Genomic DNA, 23,320 nt, shown 5'->3' on the forward strand with positions numbered 1-23,320 from the left:
CCTGTATTACCATTCCCCCAAACCAAGCCAAGAAAATGGCGCATAGCTCTTTATTTGTGTTAAATACATTTAGGGATGGTTCAATCTAATGGAAAATGAGATTCAACATTGAAACTATGCTTTTTTTGGAAGTTATTAGTTGTTATGGAAGTTCCAACAACAATACAACACAAAGGGACATAAAGGTGACAGTCATTCTGGATCTTACTGTTAATCTTTTACCTTTTCACTCTTACGCATGATCTACATACCTGGGAACTCTCTGGGCTTTGCCTGGAGACTCCTGATGAAGCACAACTTCTGTGGGTCTCCGGGTCATGGCCTGAAATCTATGGGTCGTCTTAGCTTTTAGACACGCCTCACTCCCCACCCATGGCCATTTTCCCCCTCCCACCGCCAAAGAAATATAAAGCGTCTAGTGCTAGCCCCACCCACAACATCACTGGCCATGCCCACTAACTACTAGCATGTCGATCACACCCATCGACATCATCGGGCTACCCTAAAAGGAAGGGGGGGGCAGAGAATGGAAGTTCCCAGGTATGATGATCAGTAAGCACCAACAATTAAATGTGAAAGAAGTATTCATATATATTTACTGATCCCTTCATGAACTAAATTATATGGATCCGGTGTTTGTGTTACAGTTACTTTTGTATTCTGGAGAGGGCGGACCACGACTATATGGTGAAAAGTAGTACGAGAAAATTAAAATACAGCTAAAAGAAAAAAAAAACATGAAAAAACAAGATATTACTCCAGTTGTTTCACTAGAGTGGGTCTCACGAGTAATAAACCTACAGAGAACAAAACAAGGAAACTCATGGGGAAAAGCACATAAACTAAGAAAAAAAAAAGAAATAAATCACAAACCAATCATTTAAACAAAATGACATCAAGCTCCGCGTGCAAGTTTTCTTTTGAAAAAAAGAATGGTTTAAAATTCCCAACAAAATGGCTAAAGAGAGAAAAAAACTTAGATGCCATTGTACAGCGCTGCAGAATATAACGGCGCTAAATAAAACAAAAAATAATAATAATAAAAAAAGTTCAGAATCGGTGTAGACTTCGTGGTGAGCGCTCCATGGAAGAGTCAGTGGCTTGGAGATCCCAGAGCCGGGGGATATAAATGTTTAATACAGATTTATTTTTAATGTAAAAAAATCTGTATATTATCTATCCAATATTATTTTGTATTTTTATGAATATTATTTTTCTATAACCTTGTGTTTTCATTTCAAGTTTGTTTGCAATTTTTTTTTTTGTTTTTAAATTAATGTTTCCGTGAAATAACGGCAAATAGGAATGCCTCGGAACTGTGTGGGTTAAATACGGACTATTCTTCGAAAAAAAGAAAAGAAAAAAAAAAAAAAAACAGTTCATGCTGTGGAGCTGAAACGGATGTTATCTGTGACAGCTGTAAGTTGTAAAATAATTAATTTAAAAGGCCTGAGTAGCACAAAGCTCGCTATTCCTTCCAAATTCATAACATACAGACCTCCGTAGTGGTGTCATGCTACATTGGCAGGTGAAAATGTGCACCTATGGATTTCTCTGTTGAATCCACAATAGGACATTACAGTGGAAACTTCAATAAAACTTTCTTAATAAAATGTGTTTTTTTTTACAAAAACGCATGATAGGGTAGGTATCGCCCCCAATAATCCTTACTTCCATTTATAGTGGTAATAAGATGAAAAATATTAATATTATATTATATATATATATATTATAGTGGTAATACAATGAAAAATATTAATATTATATTATATATCTATATTATATTATAGTGGTAATACGATGAAAAATATTAATATTATCTTATATATATATTATATTATAGTGGTAAGAAGATGAAAATATTTTTGCTATTGGAAATAGGTAGAAATGTGATGTAAGATCTTGGTGTTGAGGAAAAAAAAGTTCGATTTTGACAGCTGATGAGAACAAGTTGGTCCATCCACATATTTGCTCTGCAGGATACCTTTAACCGTAGTTCAACCATATTGATCCTTGACCTTAGAACATTGGTGTTTCGTGGCAGAGAGGACTAATACACAGACTGATACATTTTATAAAACCTAAAAAGGTAAAAACTAGGTGGAGATGGTTTCGCGATATGAGTCGTCGTTGCTTTTTATTGGGCCGATGATCTTTAAAATTCCAACACATGGAAAAATGACCTAAACCGTGTAGCTTCTACGTTCAATATGTAATATTAATCAAAGCGCATGTGTAACAGTTCAAACGTTACCTTCACGTCGTGGATAAGATTTATTCTGTGCGGATAGGCCAGGGTATTGGGACATTTTTGTTGCTTGGTTGCAGTAACTGTTGCCCCGTCAAAGCCTCGGGCACACATTCCTTCATTTTGTTGACCACAAGCCCCTCTTCTACAAACCCAGAACACCATATTAATCTCCACTTTCCCATTCTCGCTTTGACTCTCATGAAAAGAAGTGTTGTAGATAACCAGCAGGAAGTTGTAGGCCTTTGTCAGACTTTTTGTCTACACTTTATAGGGTGCCCAAAATGACTTGTTCTGGTATGGAATTCCGACGGTCATGGACCAAACATCAATTAAACAGTAGAACGGAAGAATGCTTTTCTGTTCATCATTCTCCACCCGTTGGCTGTTCCAAGTCTCATCTGCCTCAACTAAGGGCAACAGAAACTCTCCATAGGATGTAGAAGTTGAAAAAAAAACCCCACATTCCAGCAATCATTTAGTCTGGCTGTCATTCCCAGCACATTATTTAAGGAGAGACGCACATTACATGGACTTCTACGTTTTAATATGACAGAGCAAGACTATTATCTCGTGTTAGCTGCAGGGCAAGTCATTGTTTCTCGTTAGGAAACAATGTTTAACATGCTAACCTGTCTACGCAGATTTGCGAGAGACAAGAAGAAAACACTCTGGAACTAACCTCAGCCTTAAAACACACTTCAGATTTAATTTGCTAAAAAACCGAGCGCAAATTATCCGTCACGAGCAATACAGTTTCCGACAAGAACTTCAAAGTGTGGGCTAAACAGACAAGATTCCTCTGCATGCTTCTCAGAACGTTCCTGCCACTTATAAAGCATTAAATCTGGAATCGGTTTGCTCATTTTAGTAATAAATATTAAAGCAACGCATTCAAACTAGAGATTATAAAAGCACTGTAGGATCTGCTCGGGCCTTATAAAATATGCATGGTGGTGGGGAAGAAGGCTACAAAGCCAACCTAGATTGGGGCAGGAAAAGTAGTGTTTGGGCAGGCGATTTATTTTAAGTAGGGTAAACGGGGCACAAGGATGCAGGGGAAGGATTGCTATTCATCATGAACAGCCATATCAAAAATATATTCTGGATAAACGATCTAATGCATCTATTTTAACAGCTTATCTATCCAAGTAAATAATATATATTTAAATGTTCATAGCTGTTCGTGGGCTATTTTAGTTCTTTATTGCTTTTTAATGCACTGGCTAGGTGTTCAAAGTAGTGTTAACTTCATAAATTATGCAATTCACGAGGCGCCATATATATATATATATTAATATGTGTAACATACCGTCAATCATGTCCATTCCTTTAGGTGGCGCACAATGACCTGCGTGGCTGACTGCCCACACTGGGTACTTCTGATTTAAGCCGCGGTACAACCATTGCATAAATGTCCTGTAGTAGCCAACAATGCCAGGATTACCTACAAAAGAATAAGTATATATATATTTTCAGAATTATTGTGCACATAGAATATCATACCTCTCAAGTATCCTTCTTTAGGAAGCAGTCCCTCTGTTCTGTCCCTCTTTTAGATAACTGGAAATGCTTCAGGTTTGACCTGGGGTCTCCGGGTGAAGCCCTGCTCTCCAGGGTCTGGGAGTCAGTTTCTTCTTGGACAGGTGGGTAATGTCAGGTCGTTAGAAGTCATGAGAAGTTCCCAGGTATGCTCTTTTCTCCTCTGATGTCCATGTTTCCTATGAGCTCAGAATGTTCGCTGGGTAGGAGTGTATAACAGTGTTCTACAGTTCCAAAAGTCACACTAATGTGTATTCTGAAGTCTATCGTGAAAATACATTATTATAGCTGACATAGGTCCCTTATTCAGGTCAATAGATGCCTATTATTAGGTCTAACAGTCACATAGAAAAAAAAAAAGAAAGGTGTCGTGGGGTGATCACAGTACATATGAGTATACCTGAGAACGTTCTCAATTAGCCAACGCTGAGACTCTTTAAATATTAAACCATTTATGGATTCTATGTAGCGACCCATGAAATAGGTCAGCCAGATGGCTCTAAGACCTGTCCTCGTGGAAGCCTTGACTTGTCATTACTTAAAGATACACTTAGGATAACACGCATTCAAACATGCATGTCAATCATATCATACCGGCAGCAAAAGCCCTAATTAGTATTAATTAGTCTCAGATATCATCAGCTCCAGACTGCGTGACCTTTTGATTTTGCCCCTTCACCCTGAGATATAAGCCAAAACCCAGAGAGAGTCAGGGTCAAACCCTGAGAGTTCCCAGGTATGCGTTCGAAGCCGGCGAAGCGGGGTGAAAAGGGCCGCTGTCCCTCGGCAAGTACTGACACCATCCATGACATTTAGGAGCGTCCTCTAAGCGCTCGCGGGGATTAGGGGCCGCTGTTTAACACTATTCATTTGCAATCATCCTCCCCCACCAAGGTGCGAAGATGCGGCCAGAGGGAATCCGCATACCAAGCATTCTCATCCTTATTAAAGGTCACGCTGGCATCTCTAGTAGGTTACTCAAACTCCATTCCTCAACAGGGCGCCTCTGCATTGGCACAGGTGAAATAGCCAACTTTGGTTTTGGGGGCAATGACATCATTATGCATTACAATTCCATTTATCAGATTCCATTTAATGGCCGAGTAGAACGTAGCTTTGTTGTTAAGGGCTAACAAGCGCGTGATGGGTTTTCTCAAGCCACTAAGGACGATCAGATGTACTCACCAGCGAAATTATTTCGTTTTTTTAGTTATATAGCTTTGTGCTGTGAAAGTTAACCCCTTAAGGACAATGGGCGGTCCCTAAACCCATTGAAAACAATGCATTTTGAGCCCGTACATATACGGGCTTTGTCATTAAGGGGTTAAACACGCTACTTTCCATTTACTATCGTGCTACCAAAAAATCAGCATATGCTGGAATGGGAAATGCTACAAAAGTAGCAAAGTAGGAGGTAGTGAGGGCACGGGATAAGAAATTTAACACCTAAGAAACCCCTACGGGGTTAAAGTAGCCAAATTGCTCAGGTAAGGTGTTTTGCCCATTCTGGTGGGCTTTGTAGTAAAACATTTATACAGTTAGCGCTTTTTGTTTTTTCTTCAAAAGGAAGGAGCAATTATATGATCTGAAAGGTTAAGATCTGTGGCAAAATGTGGCAGAACTAGCATATCAATTTCCCGTTCAGGTATTATACCTCTTCTACTCCCATCACTCTTACAATGTCTCCCTGAACTAAAACGAATCCGTGGTTTAACAATAGGCTGAAAAAAAATAATAGAGAGGAGTAATCATGGGGATCCGGAGAACAGGAAGTTAAGATGCCAGTTCCTGTGACATCACATTTCCAGTACACGCTTCACACTAGTTCCAATTTTTTTTTAATGTATAGAATTGTAAAATGTGATATTTGTGAAAAGAGACCGATCGGCTTTAGTACAGCGCTGCGGAATATGATGGCGATATCTCTTTCGCTCCCTGTTCCCTCTGACTTATATATCATGTATAGCGGTGCTCGGCTGTAAGGTAAGTGATATAAATATATTATAGTATACAATAATCAGAAGCTTAAGATAACGTCTGTGCGAACTTTAAGAACAAAAATTATTTTAATGTCAACCAAAACCCATTTGTTAGCGATTTAAGAGAGCAGGGCACGAGGAACCGCCATTGTCAGCGTTGTCCCATCCTCTACCTCGCTCACCTTCCTCGCAGAGATTTAGCGCACGTCGTGGATGTTCTTTAAGGCCAGATGAGCGCTCCTTAAATCTCTTCATGCGTTTGGTAGGAAACGCATTATATTCCTCATCGTATGCATTTCGCAGAGCAGCTGCTAAATATTGTTGAATAGAAGGAAATGTTTAACAAGCTGGTGGTGGGTTTAGGACGAGAGGGGAGGTTCGGGGGGGCTTTTCCTTCTGAAGTAACACGTCCAGAGGGCCATACAATGCATTAAACTGTTTACAGTAAACACACGAGCCTGACCCCCGAGCAGACGCTCTTTCCTAACCCTTCAGTTACAATATCCACTTTCAGGCAGCTAACACGATTCCATTGTCTCCGGAAAATCCTCTCTAATTTCTTGGAACAAATAGCACACCCTTAGGAGAATTAACCCCTCGGTTTTGCACTAGGCTGGGTTCCCAAGCCCCGTTCCCCATCAACCCCCCCAGTAATCAGCTGGATAGAGAGTGAAAGTAATTAGCATTTACAACCCACCTGTCAAGTTTCTCAGTTGACCTTTGGCTACCTCCTGACACTTGTGACTGATGTCGGTATTTTCTTTCGCTCCTTTTATTCTGTGCAAATGGCAACTTTTACCTGAGGTTTCTTCCTTCTTCTTCTTTTTTTTTTTTTTTTTACAGGCTTGGACAGATAACCTGCAGACTAAAAACTTGACTTATTGTGAAAACATCTGCTCTTGCGCAAACCACAAGCATTGTGGTGAAACTCCATGCAATGCACTGATCACTATTCTAGTGCATAGAGGGGGTAATGTGTGAAAGCGCCAACCGCATTGGTAGGAGTAATGCTTAAACTGCACTCGCGGCATAATCAGGGCTGCGAAAACACTAGTCGGGGGCAAAAAAAATCACTTTAGTCTTTAGTGATGTACCAATCTCAGCCGAAATGATGCGCATGCACACACACACACACACTATTTATTTTCAGGAATCCTTTAAAATCATTTCGGAAAGTGTACTACTGTTAGCATTAAATTATTTCATGATGACACAACAAACACTGGTTTATATAAAGTGTCGCTCGCTACGTTTCTGATCATTTTCTATGTAATTAGCAAACTTTAATGTGGAAAACTTTGCTATACTCAGGGCTGGAAAACCTGGGAATTACGAGAGACGTCAACACATTCAGAGTAACCCGTGTTGACGATTTGTAGCTAAGATATTCCGTTTGCGGAATGCCGGGGCAGCATCTGGATGGACAGAAGTCGCGTCCACATATTAGACCCGACCTGCTGAAATTGAAGACGGTCATCCCAGAGCAATACACAATACCTCTGAAAATGTCTTCACAGAGTATCATTTACCAAACACTCCGGGATTCCGTTTACAAAGATCTACAGCTGGAAATAACGTATATGATCCCCGATCTATAAATTGTATTAAGCTCTGTAAATCAGAATTGTTGGCACAATCAACAAGACTGACTTAAGCCTTGATCAGGATGGCATTATGGCCTAGGCCAACTAGACCTAAGGTGGCAGGTTTGGGGAGGCGCAGTAGATCACCAACTGGGACATAAGGCTCCATGGTACACCAAGGATCAACTCACTGAGCTCATTGGAAATAACTGGCCCATTTATACTATGGATGGCTGTACCTAGATGGCACAGCCTCCACACTCTATCTTGCCCTCCAAAAGATCATGTCCCGGCGCCGAGACCCTATTCAAGGTAGACCCTGGTGGGCACCCTTGGGGAAAATGGACACAAAAATAGGTTTAGCTTATCCTTAGGATACCATAAAAAAATAGCTTCTGAGCACACACAGGAGGTAGAAACCTGTTTGTAATATGCAGCCATAAAGCTAAATCCCCAACTCTATAACTTCTTTATTCCTGGTGACAGGTTCCAAAAACTACCAAAAAGTTGCAAGTGGTCATTGGTGGTCTCTTGACATTTGGCTCAAAATGCTTGGCCCTGTTAACCTTTATTGGATTAGTGCTTCTCATTTCATAATAAACCAGCTGCTTTGACTTACAAACATTATTGTATTAGAAGATTGTTTTTTTCGTCCAAAAGGTGAAAAAAAAATTCTCAAAACCAGTTTGCCGTCTGGTATTTTTTGTTTCTTTCTTTTTATTTTCTTCTTTCACATTTAAAACATGAACAAAAAATAAAAGATTCACAAGATAACCGAAATAAGAACGGCAGGTCCCAAAACACCATCACAGTGTTGTATTATTCAAATATAATGAAAAAAAAAAAAAAAATTCTTGTAAAAATACATTTATAATCTATATAATCTAAAAAGAAATCTATAATAAATAATCCTAGATCCCAGAAAAAACAATAATAAATGAAATTGTGTAGACACACAATAATTTTGTTAAAAAGCTTAAATAAAAAAAAAATCATAATTCATGTAAACGGAGGAAAATAAACTAAAGGGGCCCCAAAGAGTGTTTTTTTTTACTTGGCCCAGGTCTGGCCCTGGCTTGTCTCTCATTTTAATTCAGCGTTACATGGGATTGCATTCAGTCCTTGTAATGTTAAGTTTTCTATTCAAATCCACCTGTAAATGTCTGGAAAAAAACCCGCTAAGGCCACCAGCTGAGGACAGAGTCTTGGAGTTTATAACATCTGCAAGTTAAGTCTTAAAAGATATGACATCATCAAAGACCACAACGTACACCGCATTGCTAGGATTCTAATTAAGTCATACTGATTGGATGCTAATCCTCCCACAAGCCTTGTCGGGGGACTTTAGGAGCCCAGAGCAGTATTTGGAAATGGGTTTTATTGTATTCCGACACTTCTGCACTTACATTGTGTCCCATCACTTAAGTACGTGAAAAGCTGAGAAACCGGTGCAAGGAATGTGTAGAGGCGTGCAAAAACATTATTTTGTATTATATTCGTCTTAAACGCATACATATGGCCAAAGTGTAAAGTGTAACTGGAACCTTACACGATCTAGATATGGAATTCGACATCTAAGCATATTCATATGTCCACATGTGTTTTCTTCCCCCAGAAATTAGATTTTATGGCTGCGAAACACATCCCTTTGAACGGTGATCAGTTTTGCCCCGAGGTTTCTATGTGATTCAATCGCCTACAAGGATTTAAAGGAACGTCGCCAACTCTTCTTGGGCGAAACGGTGGGGATTTACTTAGATCAGCGTTTCAGCACACACATAAAGCCTTTGTCTCTCGTACCTTTAACTCACGCGGAGGAACAGAAGTATGACAAGAGAAAGGCGCAGAAGAAGAAAGCAGGTAAGGGGGTTATTCACTAAACCCTAACATTTCTGACTTAAGGACCACGTGAGTATTTGGTTCTAATACTTGGAGTATTAGGTTCTAACTACAAACTCACTGTTCACTGAGCAGTTTTTTTTTACCCCCAAGACTGGTCTTCATTCACTGAAAGGGGCAAAACTCCTAAGCTTCTGTTTCGTGAATTGCCTGCTCGGTATTTTGGATTTGTGGCCGGGATAAGATTTAGTGAATGATCTTCATGGCCTGCCGACAGCAAATACAGGCATCCAAGAAGGACATCGCCAAGAATGATTTTACTAAACATGGAAGAGCACTGAACTTCTCCTCTGAAGCTATTAATCATGGCAGTTTGGTCCTAGACACCGGCCCCTCTCCATCCCAACGCCACCCATACGTGTATACAGGAATGTTATAGATTATGTAGAACTTCGAGATGTTCAATGATACCAGTCAGGAGAAAAGGGAAAAAGTTGAAGAACACTTCAGGGGAATGAGAGCCCATTCCCCTGAGAGCCCAGACTGACACCCTGCTAGTTTTGTTTTCCGAATCGATCAGTCTTCAGCCGAAAGTTTTTATTTATATTTTCTATGTCCATGTTTCAGTATTTGGGGAAAGGGCGGCGCTGTGTCTTATGTTATCGTTATTGTCTGCAATCTACTGATTAACCTACGGGTTGAATTTGATTGAAAAGTTCACAGAGCTCTAGTCCAGACGTTTGCCTCTTTGCTCACAACGCCTAGTGGGATACCAGGCGGTGGTGATGATGACGATGATGATGCCATACTGATGATGCCATACTAACGATACACACTTTTGGTTCCCTTATGCAGATGAAAATAGACGGGATGTTGATGTTTTTTTGTTTCCTCCGTAAAAGCACAAGGGGAGCTAACATTTTTTATGCCATCTATATGGCAAATTTATTAAATGCCGTTTGTTTCCGGCCAAGCTAGTTTTTGTATCATTTGTCACCATTTATCACTTCAAGGGTAAAAAGTCCAACACTTTTTTTGTGTGTGAAATTTCTAAATGTGCATTTTTACAGGACAGCAACGCTACGGCTACTATTGTGCCTGCAATCCTTGCGGGTCTTTGTCATTCTGGGGTTAATATCCGCTGTCTTAAAGGGATTCTGTCTCTAAAAACAGCCTTTTCGTTACCTGCCTGGAGAAGCATCTTTCCGAAGTGTCACAAACCCCCGGCTTTCTGCTTCAATTACAAATGACAGCTACTGTAAATCATTGAAACAGCACCACCTTCTGGCAGGCGTGGGCAGTGCAACAACGACTTGTATATGCCCCACTATGATGGTTGGCTACTGATGAAAAGCAAATAAAATAATTAAACTATATATATATATATATATATATATATATATATATATATATATATATATATCATAATATATATATATATATATATATATATATATAAATATATATATTAATATATATTAACCTGAAAAAAAATTGAAACACCTTTTAAGTGCTTTTATTTCTTTAAATAAAGAAATCTGTTCATCACAGATGCCTTGAAAAGGCTTTTTTTTAGCTATAAAAGGACAATTACTTCCAAAAATATTTGTTGACCGTGGAGTCAATAACTGCTTAAATAAAATGCCATGACGACGCTTACATTAGCAGAACACATGCATCCCGGCACACACAGAAAATTAGGTGCAAAGCATCTAAAATATCACTCTCTGTGTGTCTGCCTGGAAAGACTCCATTAAATGAGCACTCCAGCCCTATTTTCATGTTATGTGAGCATTTGAGATCATTTAGCATGTGCTCCGGTGCATTTTTACAGCATGCAAATCGGTGCGGGCGTTCCTTTGGCAAATGGAGTTCTTCCGTCTCATTAAACTCCGCCCCCAGCGGCCTCTACTAAACACAGGAAGCATACCACAGAATGCTGCTTGCACATGCTCAGAAGAACTCACTGCTATATGACACCGCCATAACATGTTATCAGAACCCTGATGGTTTGCTAGCATACGTGTGATAGGCTGCTGCTTCAGTGACTTCAATGGGAGTTCTACTGAGCATGTGCAAGATGCCACATACTATAATATAGTATATAGTAGAACAGCTTTCATGTCCAGAGAGCAACAAATGTCAGTTTGCACTTCAGATACATAGCATAAGATTAAAAGAAAGTAAGCGAAAAATAAATAATAGCTTAAGACAAGTCTTCGAAGAAGATTTTGAAACTCAAGATCCCAATAACATCAAAGACGCCACCAATTTCCTCCCAGAACTTGTCATTGGGTTCCAGTTAGCCAGAAGCAATCCAAGTGCTAACGGACGAAGCAGGAACCCTGGCAGAAGCGAAGAAGCTCTCCGGACGCTCGCCAACAGACTACAAGATGCAAAATAAGCCACCGGTCGGAAATAGTTACAATCAACATTTGTCAAGCCGGCTACGACACATTTATCAAATATAAAACGCAACTTTTTGGCTAAAAAAAAAAAAAAAAAACAATAAGAGAAAAGTATCTGGAAACACGGGAAGGAAGAAAGTAAGAAATCCAGATATTAAGATACCGTGCTGCATTCCGATGCTTAAAAGTAAGAAAAAACATTGGGGGGGGGGGTATTTTACATATCAAAGTCACGGTACAAAGCGGTACCACATTGTCTTAGACTTTCACAGAATATGAATATATAGAACCATATGAGAAACGCACCACGGTAATTATATGCAAGAACAGCGTTCTTCTGGAACGCTGATCACGTGTTCAGATTAATGTATTAATGCTGCCGCCTGGACTATATTTTTTGTCGGAATGTTCCACACATCAAAGACAGGGAATATATCCTGATTTGTTATTTATTTTTCTCGATGACAAGTAATAAGATATGCCCTACGTTTCCAGGTCATTTGTAAACATGCTTTATTCTTCATTTTAATAATTTTTTTTTCGCAGTAAATGCATGGCAGGTTTTAGGTTCGCCCCCCCCCAGAGTGGGGTGCATGGAGGTGATATAAATAGTTAAAAAAAATATTGTTTGTGCAGGAAAAAAATAGGTGGTTAGATAATAACCATTACAAAAAAAAGTACTGCTTCATTAAACATTGATGGTATTCTCTAGCATGATAAACAAATAAATCTTAGCAGATTTAATTTTTAGTAAATGCTGTGCAATTTCATCCATAGATCCTTAAGTTTCATGCGAGTGTTTCCAAAGAGTTAAAAAAAGAGTTACTTTCCACCCATTTTTGGAGCTGGATAAACGTTTTTGCCGACCGGTAACTATGGATGGTGTTTCTAACGCCGCATTTAGTTTAAAACCCCTACGTTCAGAGGAGTAGGTGGAACGGCAGCTTCAACTCCGGTGGCCCTTATTCACTAAACAATGAGCTGCGTTACGTTTGGATTTTGAAGGGCCAACCTCATCGCAGTGTGCTGTATAATGTCCTGTTAAATCGGTGAGGTTTCTTCAAAGTCTCTTTCTCATTAATCATACATAACACAGGGCCAGCCCAGCTCTTCTTTGCTGGAGAAACCTGTCAGCGTTGGCCCTTTATAATGAATAGTGTAGTGTATTTAAAACAAAACTCTACACGTAAGGGCTTTGTCGTGAAGGGGTTAAATAACGTGAACATGTATGAAGAATCAGCCATTATCTAACTCTGAGCGCCACTGGGGCAAAATGTTTGTTAAACGCGCACCTACCGGGAACGATGAAGAACAGCAGCTTCGGTGGAACCTCTCCTTTGGTTTTTTGCAGGTCTATCCATGGCCCAAACTTCAAGACTTGTGTGGCAGCCCCGCCACAGTACACGAACTCCTCGTGCTCAGGGATGTGATCGTCCAACATTTTACGCTAAAAGAAAAGAAAAAGACAACTCACATCACGCTATTTGCGAGCATACATTGCATTATAAAGCCGGTAATAACAAATATAAAACCCTCTGTATACTGTGCCGGCCGGACCGTTATAAAATGTATAGATCAAAACAGACAAACGCCTAAAATGTTGGCAGCTTTTTCAGATGGCAGGTATTGCAAAAGACAATGAAAAACCACCTTTCTTGGTTGCTATTGTCTTGTGATTATAACTTATAGAAACCACAAGACTCTGCCAATCAATTGTTTAATCGATCAATAATTAGGAAGTCACTCTGCTGATAGATTTCCGTATTCCTCTCAACAGTAGAATGTAAGGTATATGGATTAGGAAAGCTCTGATATATTGTAATTACCAACAATTCAAATATTTACATATTATACCGTATTGCCCCAATTATAGGCCACACCCCCCCCACACTTTAAGTCTTTAAAGTGGGGGTGCGGTCTATAATCGGGGTTTAGCGCAGGGATGCACAATCCGGGCAGGTTTTTTTTTTTTTAGCCGTGCTGCAGGTAAGCAGCAGGGTTAGGATCCAGGTCCCCTGCAGAGCTTGTCTGGCAGCCGGTGGACATCTGCATGATGCAGACAACCCCCTCTGCTGCCGGTGCTCCAACATAGAGGCCCCCGCGGAAGTGCCGGCCGCAGCAGAGGTTGTCTGAGAGCACCTCACAGACGTTCACCGGCTGCCAGAGATGAGGATCCCCTGCAGCGCTGCAGGAGACCTGGATCCTCTTCTCGGGCAGCCGGTGAACGTCTGTGCAATGCTCGCAGGCAACTTCCACTGCTGCTGGCACTTCCGCCGGCGGTAGATACCAGGGAGTCTGAGGATCATTGGTAAGTCGGGGGGGGCAGATTGGCATATCAGGGGAGCAGAGGGGCATATCTATAAGTAAGGTGCATTATGAATTAAGGGTTAATTAGACTTATCAATAAAATCGAAATCTATAATTTTAATAAATAAATAAGCTAAAACCTGCGAGGGCGACACATTGACTTGAAGAACACACACATATATGTAGGTATGTATATACGGTATATATATATATATATGTTCCCGTCTGGGAGGTGCTGGTCAGACGTTACCCCATTTCTTAAACACATTCTAAGTTTACTCGTAGCTTTTACTTTATTATTTATCCAATGTGTTTCCAACTTTATGGAGAAGAGTTTATCAGCCATTAACTGCCAAACTACATTTTAGCACCTAGGGATGTTTTTAACGCCTCGGACCCAAATGGTTTGGAAATAATTTTCCCCTCCGCAGCAGAGTCGACATCGCGGACCTTAATGAGCTTTTGCTCGGTCGGTTTCTCCATCAATCAAACACCTCTCACTGTCTGTGCAGCGTAAACTTTGTTTGTGGACGTTTTTATAGGTCCCCCCCGTACAGCGCTGCAATATCGGTATGTCGAGTCGTTTTTGCTGTAACGCAGAATATCGTTACACGCCGTGGAACACATACTGTTCGGCTTTGTGCGGAGGAATAACTAGACATTACTCGCCGGTGATGTGTTAACAAATGTAATAAAATGCAGCACATACACATTTTTAAAAAAAGCAGAATATTAGGATGGTGGACGGATTAAACTTCATTTCATGATGCGTTACGGTTACCAGGGGAGCTGTTGATGTCACTGCTTTTAGGCTAACTTAATTAATTTGTTAAAACTACCTATAGCTTGTGTTTTTTGTTTCTAAATTATTGTGTTATTAGAGATAATTGGGACTATTTGACGTTATGCAGATCATGAGTGTGGCAAGGTGTGGCAGAACTAGCTTATCAGTTAATTCGGTCAACGCTTCTTCTCCTTCTCCATCCACCCTTACAAACCAATTCCATTGTCAGCATCGCCTGCGTAGCAAAAGGAACTCAGGATAAAACTGAATGTATACAGATGATTCTAATGAATTATTCTATACATTTAGAAGTTAAGATGTTGGTGTAAGAGGTGGCATCCTTATAGGGTGTAGCTGGTGTTTTTTGGCATGGTTTGATAATTCTGCATGGTTTTGCACTCCTATAAATGCAGACAGTGTATAGTCCAACGTATAGATATTTTATGTTGCCTTCTCACATCTGGATTTTTTATTTATGGTATCCATGCGGGGATGTTCATGCAGACCGGGATTCCACCTTGAGGAAGTACCCTGAGATGAAACACTTTGTGTCTGGCATGACAACGTTGCTCCTGGTTGCTCACCAAAACCGTTTCGGCTTCCAGCGATAAACCAGGACGGTGCTACAATTGTCCCGTCTACATACAAGATTGTGGGTTTATCAAATATGTCACATTCCCGCAGCATCTTCACACTTCATTTGGACTTGACTCGGTTGAGTCCCAACAGATGGTGATCTGCTGGCAGCATATGTGAAAAGTGCTTTGCGCAATCCGCTCGCAGCACCGATGATGTCATAGCACCACAACATGCGCAATCTCCAACTCTACCCACTGATTAAATCACTGCCCCCCTGAGTGCCAGGACATCCCTTGAGTGGTGAAAGTGAGCAAGGTTAAGAAAAGGACATATGAACCACTTCTTTAAGGCTATCACGAGTCCTTACTGTCCAATTAATACCTGTGTGATGATGATGTAACTTCTCTTACCTGGGAGATGAGAAGCACCAAGTCGCCTCAGCCTAGATACAAAATTCAAGTCCAAACTGGGGTGTCACTGAGTAATATCCTGCCGGGCACCCTACAAAAATAAATAAATCATTTAGCTGTTAACGTTAGAAATGTCTACAACAAGGAGACTCAATCATGCATTACCTATTCACCAACAACATCTGTACAAGCAATAACACAGAATGTTGTATCCACAGTGACGTTTATATAAAGTTGTACTATTAGCGGTGCAGATGATATGGCCACCACAATACACAGTGAATCACTAGGCTTACCCTTCTTGCACTAAAATCACTAACAATGGCAGCTGGTTTGGTGAAAGTTTGCCGGGCCAACCCGTCACCCTAACCCCTGCCGATGGCAATGGCGTGGACAGGTTGCAGATGGAGCCAACCCTGAATCCAGATCCTAAACAAGAATGTAATGTAGGCTGAAAAAAAGACATAATCCTCATTGTTGAGCCAAAAGAAGACAACAAGTTCACGTTGTAGAGGCTTCCAATGTGTGTCAAAGAGACAAGAAATTCCCTTATCACTCCTAAATGCCACCTGGCTAGTGGAAGACTTCTAGCCCTTAACATCTAAGTTTGATGTGTAGGCTATCTGTACAAGCGTTGAAGGTTTATTCACCTACAAAACAAATGAGATGTTGTTTAAGTCTGTTAAAAGACTCATGATCTTGACTGAGGCCGCTTACTGGGCTTTGGGTGTATTCTACAACAGTTATTATTGCAGTACTATCCGTGAAATAAGCATTGCGTGTGGAGAAGCGTCCAGGTTCAGACGAGGTGGAGCGTGACCCAGGAGGGAACGTGATGTTTTATCACATAATTCTTCTGACGCACCACATCCTGTTCTTATGCTGTTAGCTTAGGCATGAGAATAGTGTCTGCTTAGCTCCATTAAGAAGCTAAATGTCCATAAAAATAACACATTTCAAAGTCATATTCTCTAAAACTCCGGAGTGGCGAGAGTAAAATTCAGCTAAAATCGCTACCCTACGGTGAAGATCCAGATTCAACTTAAGGACCATGAGACAGAATAGGAGGCAATAGGCTTTGTGGCTGATGTTTTTGAGAATGTCCTACAGGCGCCAGTGATGTCTCAAGCCTTGCCATGGACATCACTGGTCACATATATATCAATTGTTTGACCCAAAAGGTCACAAACCAAACAGTTTTTTGGGATGGTACGCTCAATACAATGACACAGTTGATTAAAGAGCAATAAGAGAGTTCTCAAAACTCTAGTAGAGTTCTTTTTGACAAATGAGTTGGTCTTACTTCACTGGTGTCCACTTGGTGGCCCTCAATTACCGTTTTGCCGCATTCTTTAGTAACAAAGTAATCAAAAAAGACCTAAGTCCATCGAGTTCAACTCTTCTACCTACATGTATCCTTCCTGGTTGATCCATGATGATGGCATTGCTCTATTAAGCCTATGTGTCTCTATATAGTAAAAGAAACTGGACACTTACTGTGAAATAGACCAAGGTAGAGCAACCGATGTTATATACAGAGCTCATACTCAAACAATATCCCGGTGGAGATCTATATGTTCAAGAAAACCTTAGATTTTTATGTTTTGGGCTCCTGGGGTGGAACATCTGCATAGTGGGGTGGACCAGCGCTAGTCCACATTTTGAAGTTAACTAATCCAGGCCAGGAGTTTCGACCCCACGTGTAACCACTAATTAAAGGGCAGCAGGAGATCATTTGTGGTCTATTGGGTCGGGGAAGCAAAGACCCCACAGAATCTGAGATAAAGGTAACCTTGGCTGGGCCTTAATATATTCTTGTTTCGTTTTTTTTTTTTTAGTGTATAAGGTTGGGAAACGGAGACTGTGTTATACGGATCACTGGAAAAAGGTACCGCTCTGAAAATTATTACTTTTTATTACAGAAATTATACTATTTCTCACAATTCTCTTAAGAATCTTTTATCTGTTTTAACCACCTGGGATTCTCTGATAAACTCATAATTCTCTCAAATAATAATAATTATATATATATATATATTATTCAGATATGATTTGTTTTCATTGGCACTATATTAATAATGTCAGAGGCTTTCTCACGAGTCGCTATACAATCACAAGTAAATGTCACGCAGATAAACGATGACAAATTGGGTTTGTAACAGGATCTTTCACCACGATTTAAAATGGTAGCAGGTGTCTTTATGACATCACTAAATTGATTAAAAACGTTAGTGACTTTTTTTTTTTTTTTTTAAGTCAGGCCGATCACATCACCGCTTGTAATTATGAACGTGTTGTCATGTCTACAGCTTACACATTTGGAAACGATCCAAGAACCATGTCACTAGGTACACACTTGAAAGCCCATATACTGGTTTTTTACCTTTATAGTTTTTCTCCACCTTCTTGTAATTATTTTTCCATGCTGCACGTTTTCACAGTATATAAACTTGAAAATTATAACATATACATTAAAGATATGGTCCAGTTTAATACAATTCCCCTAACTCAATTCTATAAGTAAGTTATAGTTACTATTGCTCATTTAAGAAAATCATTATAATTTATTTCAAAACTATTTCTTCCTAAATATATGAAAATTATGTTTAATATTTACGGTATTAATAAAATACCAAAGTTATAATTGTGTTCAAATATTTAGGGAAACATTGGAATGCTTAACTGTCATGTGACGCATAACCAGGCACTGATATGATGTTGCCATAGAAATAAAAAATATTAGAAATGTAAAAATATTATTATTAATTATTATTATTATATTCATTAATTTACCGTATATGATCCTTTTATATTCATTAAGATACATCAAATTATCTTTTTATTTATTTATGCTTTTGTTCTGTCATTTGGGGATATGTAAGGGAATTAAAGCGTGTCGCTTGTTCCTCGTTTTGGGTCTGTAGCTACCCGAGAGTCAATTTTGAGATCAACAAATAACTTTTTAAGAGCTTCAGACTGTGTAAGTCAGGGAATCGGTTTCAAGGGATACAACCAAGAAGGACAACCAGAATATCTTTGAAATTAAGAGCAGGAGAACCAGCAACCTTCACCGTCCATACTGAAAGTCAGGAGACAACAGGACACCAAAATAGTGACTTGGGATGTCCAACCATGTCCTGCTGTCTCTGAGAACTTAGGGTCTTGCCCGGTAAACAGCACACCCGATCTTGTGAAAACGCTATGGTAGAGCCCATAAGACACCTAATAAAAGTTTTCTTATATATTTATATCTCTCACAAAAAAAAGCAATACATCTCAAATTAGCTTTAATAATGAATTCCCCGTGAATTATATCAGGGTATGTGTATTATTGGTCGTATTCCATCAACAAGCCCATCCACTCGGGAGTCCAGTTGAGCTGAAGCCAAGGAACACACGCGCTAATCGTTATTTTAATAGACCGGGTTAGGCAGGTAGAACTTGCGCTCGCTGAACACATCTCTACACAATGGTTGGGATACAGAATATTCATTCGGCTTTTGCTATTTCTTTTCCCGTTGACGCTGGGAGTGAAAGTTCAATAGTTCTGTTTTCCGACGATGGCTTCAGGAGACCACATCGGAGTTAAACCCAAAGAAAGGCCAGCAAACGTTAAGGAAGTACGGAATCCAGCGTTCCTTAGAACCCCCGAGCCGATGCCAACCTCCCCGTATTAATCAATCCCCCGACAGCAGGTACCCGTGGGGTTATTAGCACTTACTTTTAGGTAATTCGCTATCTGTCTTCTAGATTTTAACTCATTCCGATTGACATTTCTCTAACGACATCTGACAGCCTAGTTGGGTTAACCTTTTTCCACCTGCATCGAAACTCCAAGTCATTTTTTCCATTCCTCATTAAAAACTCCCTTTCCTGCCAAGAAATCCAGGTTCCTGCACCAGATTGCCGAGTCCTGTTTTCTCCTCGTCTGAGATTTTCGGGTCATGTTGCGATGTTTATAAAAATGCAGCCGGCGTAACGTTTTCTGCACATTACGTAACACGCGACACCAACACCCTAACCTATTAACCCTTCGGTGGCCCGGGGTTGGTCATTTCAAAAGCACAAGAAAGCGAAGGAATTAATGAAAGATTCATAAAAGATCTCATTCATTCATTAAGATCTCGTAACGCATTTACCAAGTAAAATCGGGGACACTTTAAAGGGGAACGTTTGCGATATTTTATATCCTTCAGTTACTGTTGTATGGTTGTCGCAAAAAAAAAAAAAAGTCTTAAAAATAATCATTTTATCATTTATTTTCTATATTTCACACCAGAACTCACCCACCCGTCATGCTCTGTTTGCGCTGCTCATTCTCGCAACTTGGAAGCTTCTTGAAGATTGGAATGCGGCATCAATTGAGTTACCCGTAATGCAGCGTGCAACGGTGTAAATGTTTATCTTTAGTGGGGCTGTCAGTTAACGTTATTTCAAACGGTGTTTCTAATTCTGCTTTTAGTTACCACAGTGTGAAATTAGGCAGAGTAAGCGGAACAGCACCTTTACAAGACCCACAGCGGATACGTGACTTGAGCCAATCTAGCCTGCCACTCTGGCCACCTTGTTTTAAATATATATATAATATATATATTTATTTATGTATATATATATTATACAGTATGTAAAGTATATATATACATACACGTTATTCTGGTTGGGATAGCATATCATCTGGAAGGAAGATATGATAAGATGTATATGAAGCACAGGTTTAAAGTCCATCCAGATATCTGCAGTATCTTCAGTTTTTGAAGCCTTGGCTGGCAGCTGCAGCTGTTCTGAAGCGCTGACTATTTCCCAATCAGCGTGGATCGGGTTAGATGAGAGTAACCTGCAACCCTGCACTCACTGGAAGTCAACTCCTATCATCCTCCATGACCCCAGTCAGGGTTTTCTTAAGCACTTAAAGGGCCGCTCCTGCCCTATTTTCACTAAGCCATTCCATTTACAGTTTGAACCTTTTTAGTGCATCGTGTCAAAAATAAGCATGTATGAAAAAACTAACTTCTAAAAATGTTAAGTAGCGTTTTTTGTCATTGGGCTACATGGTGGTTGCACCATTTTTAGAGCTTTGAGCCAAAAATGCTGTTTCTAGAGCCAGTCCTTGCTTAAGCTCGTAAAACGATGTGTAACAAAATTGTCCACTACAGGGTTGTGGGCTTCTACCCATTTCTTCTTTCTTCGGTCACTTTTCTTCATGTCTTCTTTCTTTGTTCACTTTTCTCCATGTCTTCTTTCTTCGCTGTTTTCCGTGAACCAGGCTTCCCGGTGTACTTTCACAAATAAGCAGAGTCACGGGGGCAGCCTCCCTCATTTTGCTAATCCGGGGGTAGAGAGGCTGCACCCTTCTGAGGAAGTTCACCGGGAAGCCAGGGACGTGAAAAAAAAAAAAAAAAAAGCCATGGGGAGAAGTGGATGAAAACGAGGACAGAATAAAGACGAGGGAAGAACAAAAAGAGTCAAGTGACGAAGTGAAGCTGCGCAGCACTGAGACAGGAACACGGAAGCATTCGGCTGCGAAGTTAGGGAGACACTGAGAGGGAGAGCATGAGTAAGAGTGAGAGTGTGAGAGAGTGTCAGTAAGAGTGAGAGTGTGCGTAAGAGTGAGGGAGCGTGTGTGTTTTCTCAGCAATGTTGAACGAAACAACAATATCCGAAGACCAGCTGTAACTAACTTAGAGGTAATGAAAGGAAATTTTACTTTACTGACAGGGTGGTAGATAAGTGGAACAGCCTCCCATCTGAAGTGGCAGGGGCTAATACAGTGAGGGAAGCTAAACAAGTTCCCACAAGTCTCAGCGGTAAGGCTAAATGAATCTGATCACGCAGCGGGATCATTAACTACACGCATGTATTTTCAAGTGTTTGTTTTTATCCCGAGCACTCGGATGACATCATGCAAAAGTATGACGAATGTTGCAATTTTGTCATCATTTCTTCCTTAAATTTTCCTGTAAATCTTGCGAGCGGCAAAACTTAATCACTCCTCTGTACGTAAAGCTTAGGAAATAAACATCGTATGATTTTGTACATATAAATATTTATATTGCTGGATTTGTCTGCCTTTACATCACTGCTTCCAAAGTACAATCAAAGCTCGTGAAAGAAATATAACCACTAAGGGGGTCGTTTACTGTCCCTAACTGCCCCACTAAAGAAGAACTCATATCAAACTCTCCTGCAAGTAACCCTAACCCCCCCTGAGTACTTTAATATGCATTCTTCAAAACCAAAAAGATAAAGGACTAATCTGAGGTAGAAGCTGCAGCGGCACAGCTGCCCTTTATCTCTGTGGCCCACCAATTCCTGCCAATGATTGGCTGTTTGAAGCAGCCAATCAGCATCAGGAAAGCACTCCCATTGAAATCAACAGCTGCCTGGAGGTAAGCGTGTCACGTGTACGCAGATGGGTGGCAGGCGGAGGGGCAAATGGTTACGGGGGGGGGGGGTGCAGAATCCCCCAGGTAGTCGGAAGAGGGACACCATGAACATTTAAAGGGACCGCACAGCTTTCATATGCATTAAAGAGAGAGAAAGACAGAATTATGATAGAATTAGCAGTTTTATACTTTTTGTCACTAAAAATTCAGCACTGTATGTACCGGCCACCCTAACACCAGCAGTGGGTACCTAAACATAGTGGCTGGAAACAAATGGGGCTGGAAACAAATGGGGCATTGCACTGCAGCCCAGCATGTGTGACAATGGGGGAAATATCTATAAGTGTGCAGCCCTGAGCCCAATGCTCTGTCCTTCTTTGAATAGCTTTATTTAAAGTGGACAGTGCACCTGTACGAACAGCACTCCATTGATTGCTATGACTATACCACTAATTTGCACCATCATTTCTCCGCATACTCTAACTGAGAAGCACACCCCCTTTTTATTCCTGAATGCACACCCCTAACAACCATGGCAGTGATTGACAGATCCGTTAACCAATTGCAGGGCAGTATTTTCATTTTCCCTGATCAGGCACACAATCAGCTTTGCATTCCATAAAATGAGACGCAAGATTATCGTAATGAATGGAATATGGGCGCAGATGAGGGGTATATAGGCGGGTACTACCTCACTCGATTCGAGATCAGCTCCTGTGCATCTCTCCCCAGCTGCAGATACAGGAACAGGGAGGGGGACAGAACTGTGCCCCAGCGCGACCGCCTGACCACGCCCACCCTCTGGGAGACTGTCATGTGATCCCGCCCACTACCCGGCTGACAGCGGTATGGCTCCGCCTGCCGCCAGACAGAGATGTTTGCATGGTCACGCCCACCGTTAGACCTGCACAGTGTATCGGAGACTGTGTGGCTCTGCCCAAAAAGCGGCAAGCAGTGTGCGTCGTGACATCATGGGGAGAGCGCACTTCGGCGGTTTGGGGTCTTGTGCAAGGCGGGAAAAGGGATTTGGGGGCTGCCGGGGTCAGTAGGAAGGGCGAGTTCAGCCATTAAGTGGTTGTTTAGGAGGAAGCCGGGGCAGGAAGGCATACATGTAACAACTGTGACGTTTATGAGGGTAGTTGCAGCAGGAACCGCAAATCTAATAGCCATTATATATGGCAAGTATCTTCTCAAAGGGGTTAATTAACTAAAGTAGTTGCAGTTGGAGTTTCTCAGACTTTTCATTATGTCCGCCCCA

General features: G+C 40.7%; 1 protein-coding gene across 1 annotated transcript in view; it reads right to left on the reverse strand.

Moving 5' to 3' along the window:
• Positions 1-22,860, reverse strand: part of LDAH (lipid droplet associated hydrolase) — a 66,887-nt gene extending 44,027 nt beyond the window's left edge. Inside the window, exons 1-4 of the mRNA XM_053461067.1 lie at positions 22,754-22,860; positions 15,671-15,770; positions 12,896-13,046; positions 3,561-3,695 (exon numbers count right to left, since the gene is read on the reverse strand). Of these exons, the coding sequence (XP_053317042.1) occupies positions 3,561-3,695; positions 12,896-13,040 (280 nt within the window). The 5' untranslated portion in view covers positions 13,041-13,046; positions 15,671-15,770; positions 22,754-22,860. The remainder of the gene's footprint in view (positions 1-3,560; positions 3,696-12,895; positions 13,047-15,670; positions 15,771-22,753) is intronic.
• Between the last annotated feature and the right edge of the window lie 460 nt (positions 22,861-23,320).

This window comes from Spea bombifrons, chromosome 3 (genome assembly GCF_027358695.1).
Source record: "Spea bombifrons isolate aSpeBom1 chromosome 3, aSpeBom1.2.pri, whole genome shotgun sequence".
Classification (NCBI taxonomy): Eukaryota; Metazoa; Chordata; class Amphibia; order Anura; family Pelobatidae; genus Spea; species Spea bombifrons.